The sequence below is a fragment of the Tuber melanosporum genome (assembly GCF_000151645.1).
Source record: "Tuber melanosporum whole genome shotgun sequence assembly, scaffold_40, strain Mel28".
NCBI lineage: Eukaryota > Fungi > Ascomycota > Pezizomycetes > Pezizales > Tuberaceae > Tuber > Tuber melanosporum.
In genome coordinates, this window is record NW_003299085.1 from 428,360 (window position 1) to 433,846 (window position 5,487).

Genomic DNA, 5,487 nt, shown 5'->3' on the forward strand with positions numbered 1-5,487 from the left:
CTCTAGGGATTGCACTTCTTCGCTCTTGATCTCCGTCTCATAGCAGTTTCTAGGCCCATCTCCTACCATTGGTTTACCGAACGAACACTCGTTCGGAGGCGCTATTTGTCCTCAACCCTCATCGCGATCCCCAGGGCCTCCCGCTTCAATATTAAAAGCGTACGTCACTTATTTCTACTCGCTCTCCTTTTCGCATCACCCTGACCCCACCATGCCCATTCCTATAACCATTGATTCTATCACGAGTGGCTTCTATCTCCCACCTCCCGAACTAACCTATATCAAGTCTAATGTCCACCTCAATGTCTCCTGTGTGTTTTCAAGGCTTTATGAATTGTAAAAGCTTACCTTTTCCGGGAAGCAGAGACCACAGAAGTCCATAGCAATGGCAACCGCCCAGCTGCTCTCGAGCTTTATATCTCCCCCAATCCCCTCTTCTCCATCGTCTTCGGCTGATCAGCTGCCTCCATTTTTCGCCCTCACCTACAATTATCTTTGTGCTGCGCTGCTCTTGTTGCCTCCGTTGGCCTATTTAACCTACAAGGACTACCGCTCTTTCCTCTCGCTTGGTCCAGGGGGTACTCCTTACAACTTTTATGGCTATTGTACCATAACCTCGCTCCGATTGCTCGCTCTCCGAAACCCCCGTGTTCCGGGACCAGTACCGGAAGGTCTAAAACACAATGGCTACCTCCCCAAGTCGGGGGTAGCTAAAAGGAATGCCTCTCGCCCAATCGTCACAGGAATCGCACCCCACAGACAGATGAATCAAAGGCCGAGAAGAGAAATATTCAACCTTCTTTCCAGCTCGCTACAGAATTTAGCGGACGATTATCCAAGAAGATTAAGAATCGCCAAAAGCTGCTTCGAGAAACATTGCCCGGGGCTGTTTTCCAAGAAGTCAGTTAACAAGACCTGCAATGGCGAAATTGTTCATGCCCACCTTAGTGATGGCTCAATGCATATGACGTTGCATCCGGCAGATGCCAAGATGGTTATCGAGGCTGGATGGGGAGGTACGTGTAACAAAAAGAACCCTTGCCCTGCACTGCAATGCTCGACAAAAGTTGCTTCTGTCCCCGCTGCCCGGTTCCCCCGAAGAGGTGAAAAAGTGGAAAAAGGAATGAAAAAGAAAAAGAAAAAGAATTCTGACTGGCTGTACTGCTACATATAGAGAGACATCCACTTGCCAGAGGCGGCTGGTGCAGACGGTTTGTGCCAGTCGGGTTTGTGATGATCTATGCTCCACGCACCGAAGAGGAGGTTGGTCTCGTCCTCGAAATCGTCAAGGCGGGAATTGGCTGGGTTAGCGGTGAGCCGCTGGACGAATCAGAGGCTGGACTCTATCCGAAGGAGATGGAGGCCAACGATGATTTGAGCCGCTGTGACTCCAGACGCTGCCATGCCAACGGGAACTCCACAACCAAGGACTGTGAATCCGATGTTGTCCAAAATGTCGCCAATGCAGTGATGGAGGACGCTTGATCGGTCCGGATTCCACAAGCAATTTGCTTTTTTTCTTTGCTTTTTCCCCTGTGTTCGTCCTTAGGACAGTGGGAGAGGATTTCGGGGTTTTTATGTCTTGCTAGGTGTTTTTCATTTACAGTTTCTCAATACCCTTGTGCCCCAAGTCCGGCCAGTGTACTGCGAGACGCGGGACCCTTCTAAGCTAGGCTTCTTCCGTTACGCTCGCGGTTTATATTTCATTCATATTTTCATTTCTTATTTTTATTAAATTCGAAGGGCTTGTTAGAGGCATTGATTCCTTCACAGGAGAAAAGTTTATCCCTAGTGTCTACTCCCTGGGAAGCTACTAGGACTGTGCCTTAGTTGGCATGGTTGTTCTGGAATTTTCTTGCCATGTCATTTATTATTCCCTTTCACAATTTGCTACAGGAGTTCATTTTTTCGCTCTCATCTTTCCCTTCGCTCGTGCCATTAGGTTTTTTGTTTTCTCCTTTCATTTATCATTTCTAGAGGGGGGTCCAAATGAGAAGAAACCTTCAGTTTCCTACAGCAAATTAATGAGATGCCATCCGGACGAGTTTCCTGGTGGTTTAAAAAATTTCACACCCCCGTGCTATTCGTGAAATGGGCGGAGTGCCAAATGGGGATAAATATTTTGACGGGTAAAGAGTAGAGCAGCGCAAGAGCAGACGATGCAGGAATTGCTGTACTACCCAAGTACCATTCTTGCCCAAGAGCGATACCAATTTTTCACCGTGCAGCACTGCTATGCGCTGCGCTAGACCGCACTACCGCAGTACAGTAACATTTCTCAAAAGTATAGAGATGCTTCCACATCGAACATCCCCCCAACGGGGTTGAAGAGCCGTCGTAGGGTTATATCCGGCCACGCAATAGATCCCACCAGTCCCTTTAACTCGCAGTGATCGGAGCAAGGTTTGTGGTTCCGGCCGTGGAAAGTCTGCTAGGAGCACTGTCGAAAGTGTTTTCAGTGGGGTTTCCCAGTCTGATTTTTGTAAGAACGGTATTATATTTGGTGGTGACGTGGCCGCTGTGTGGTGATGGGCGACGGTCTGGTATCCACGGGGAGGGGGGGGGGAGGGGGTTGAAGGTCATGGGACTTGATTCGCTTACTGGAGAACATAGTACTTGTATTAGTACAGGTCACACATGGTGTCATACATGCCTACTCGCCCTAGGAATATGCCGGGGGGCGGGCAGCTCGCTGTATGCCGGTTCTGGCGAGCGAGACACAGGAAGGTGGTGCGATGGAGTCAGTCTATTGACGATGGAAGAGGCAGACGCGGTGTGCGGTATGGTGAGATTCTGTGTAGGGACGTCGCAACACAGTGCCCCCGGATCACGTTATTCCCGGAGTTTCGACGATGTCGATAGGGAAGAGATGTGGGAATGGGAGAATAGATGGAATTGTCCTGTTCATTTAGGAGAAGCCACTACTTTCGATCATCTATAGCGCCTATTTTATTACGTGCAGGGTGAGAAGGTTATGTACTCGAGTACAGTACCTTACGATGCTCATTCCGGGATTGACCAATTCTGATAAAAGGGAATGATTGCATCCTATGCCCGGTATCCTCCTTGGCTGTTGTGACCTGCGGCAGCATTATAGTGTAGAGCGAGGGTGGTACAGTACTGTACGGTACGGAACGACACACGCTCCCCGAGTGCCCTATGGTCAACCATATGCGCTCAGTGCAGCTCATGTTAACAACACACTCCACATGAGAGACCTCCGTGTTTCGCTTATTTCCTTGCAGCCACCCAGTTCTCCACTACCTCAATCTCCATCCTCAACATTTTTCAGTTTTTATCCGACTTGTCGTACTGAATTTCCTCCATGTTTCTACACGTTTTGAGTGATTCCGAGGGGGGAGGGGGGGGGTTCGCATTGCATAAGCAAAGATGTATGTGTTTGTGTAGTGTATGGACAAACGTATGCAGTATCTGCGGGTGAGCCAACCGGATAATCATGAAATCTCACTCTCTACTCACGATTGTTGTCGTGTCGTATGTTCTTGCGCCAATTTCCCCCTGCTTTTCTCAGGCTGAGTAACTGTTGAGGTGTCACCCGAGGACCGTGGCTTCCTCGTAGTTGCTGTAGCTATCATGCGAGATCCTGTAAGTTCTGTTATCACTACCCGCTCCGTGAGGATCGGGTTCGTTCACGTATTCGCCTCAAAGGTGGTGGGGTCGGACGGGAGATGGGGAATGCCTGGCGGATTTCTAGTAGCAGGTTTTCGGGTTTCGGGATTTGGAGAGGGGAGGTGTGAGCAGTTATCCTATCAGATTGCTCTGGGGGAGAGATATCTTTCCTGTTTCTCTTATCGGAAGTGATCGGGGGTGGCTTAGGTTAGTGACTTGTAGACACAGCTGTTGGTGCATGGTGGGGATAATATTAGAGCTCAATAGTGTCGTTTATGCAAACTTGTGTTCTTCAGGGGTCCAGGCGTGCTTGAGTGGCCACCTTGATACGAGCGACTTGAGCACTCAAACGCAGAGCTCTTGCAACTTCGGATGCATGCAGAGCCAATATCCTTTCGAGAACATGGCTCAATGATGAGCGCTCGGGTAATTTAGTTGCGCGCATCAAGGGTGTATGCGGATAAGTACAGTACACGCACATCTAGGTTGCCCATCACGATGCGTCACTCTCTTCATTCTCCCTGCGCTCTTCTCAATCACTATTCCATGAGGATGATTGAAGGTAATCCGTCGCAGTGACACAAGGAGGCGCTATCTTCACCCGCTCTTCCCTATCTATCTCCCCAAGGAAACCCGCCTTTTGCACCAATGCATCGATGTCCCTTTCCCCGACCCGATACCCTGGGAAGACATGAAACCTGTTGGAACATCGCCGTTTGCGTAGCGATCGCGAAGATCGAATGAGATCTTGATCGGAATGTAGATTCGGTTTCAGGGAGCTAGAACTGACCAATGGCCCTTGCGATGCGGAGTCAAATACTAGACGGCACCTTATTGGATCGTCTCGTTGCTAGAGGGGTAGCTGATGGGTCCTCTTTTTTTTTTTTCGTGAATGCATCGGGAAATCGGGATTCCCATACGCAAATAATCACTTGACAGCTCGCCAAAAGTAGGGTCGCGGAGAGAGTGTTATGTGAAAACTTGCTATCATACAAGGTAATCGCCAACGTTAGAAAGGGAAAGGAGAGTTAGGGGAAGGGCCTGGTGGTACACTATGGAAAATAATGGAATTTAATTATATCGCTTACCACCTCAGCCACTGCTATTAGCCATAGCGAAACGTAATTTCAATCCGGAACCTCAATTCTTCTAGAACATATGCCCGCTGATGGGTATTCCCCTGACAGGAAGTTAAGGCAAGAAATCTTCCATCTCTGGTGTCCACGGAACTGCGTTATCGGTTCCTAGTTCCAATTGAGAACTTGTGGATTCTTTCTTCTCGCAATCAGAGATCCCATGGCTACGCATTTTAATTCAAATTCGGCGCAGCAATGAGGTTGGGATTCATAATCATCGCAACCCGCGAACCCGGTTATTCGTTGTATGATGATAAATAACATTGTGGTATCATATTACTAGAGTTGTGAGACACCCGGACGAGGCCTTGGCAAAAAGTCCAAAATTCGTTGATTGACTAATCCAATTCCAATATGAAATCGGCCTAAATAGGTCTATTTAATTATTCAGTGCTGGTGGATTTTAACCTGGGCTTAACAGCTTTGGATGGAGTTCATACCTACCCCCTGGACTTTACAAATTAATCCCTCAATCTACTCAACTAGTACACAATATTTTTGAGAAACCAAACTATGGAGTTATTTTCCAATCGATTCTCTATGGGTATCAGGATTAATAATATGGGACAGTTAATATGGTCGAGCGTTGAGATGTTTCTTGCCAACGTGTTTTCTTTGTGGCCCAAGCTAGAGGTCTGGCACAATAAATCCAGGATTTGCCTATTAATCCCACATCCCGAGACGGGAATAGAGCGTAGAGCGGGAGGAAGGGAGGGAAGGA

The 5,487-nt window shown here is 48.3% G+C and overlaps 1 protein-coding gene across 1 annotated transcript; it reads left to right on the plus strand.

The window, feature by feature from the left end:
* Positions 1–385: 385 nt before the first annotated feature.
* Positions 386–1,485, plus strand: GSTUM_00007962001 (uncharacterized protein; the record flags this gene model as incomplete). Its single annotated transcript, XM_002839764.1, has 2 exons — positions 386–1,016; positions 1,175–1,485. The coding sequence occupies 2 exons, from the start codon at positions 386–388 to the stop codon at positions 1,483–1,485; spliced, it is 942 nt and encodes a 313-aa protein (XP_002839810.1).
* Positions 1,486–5,487: the final 4,002 nt, after the last annotated feature.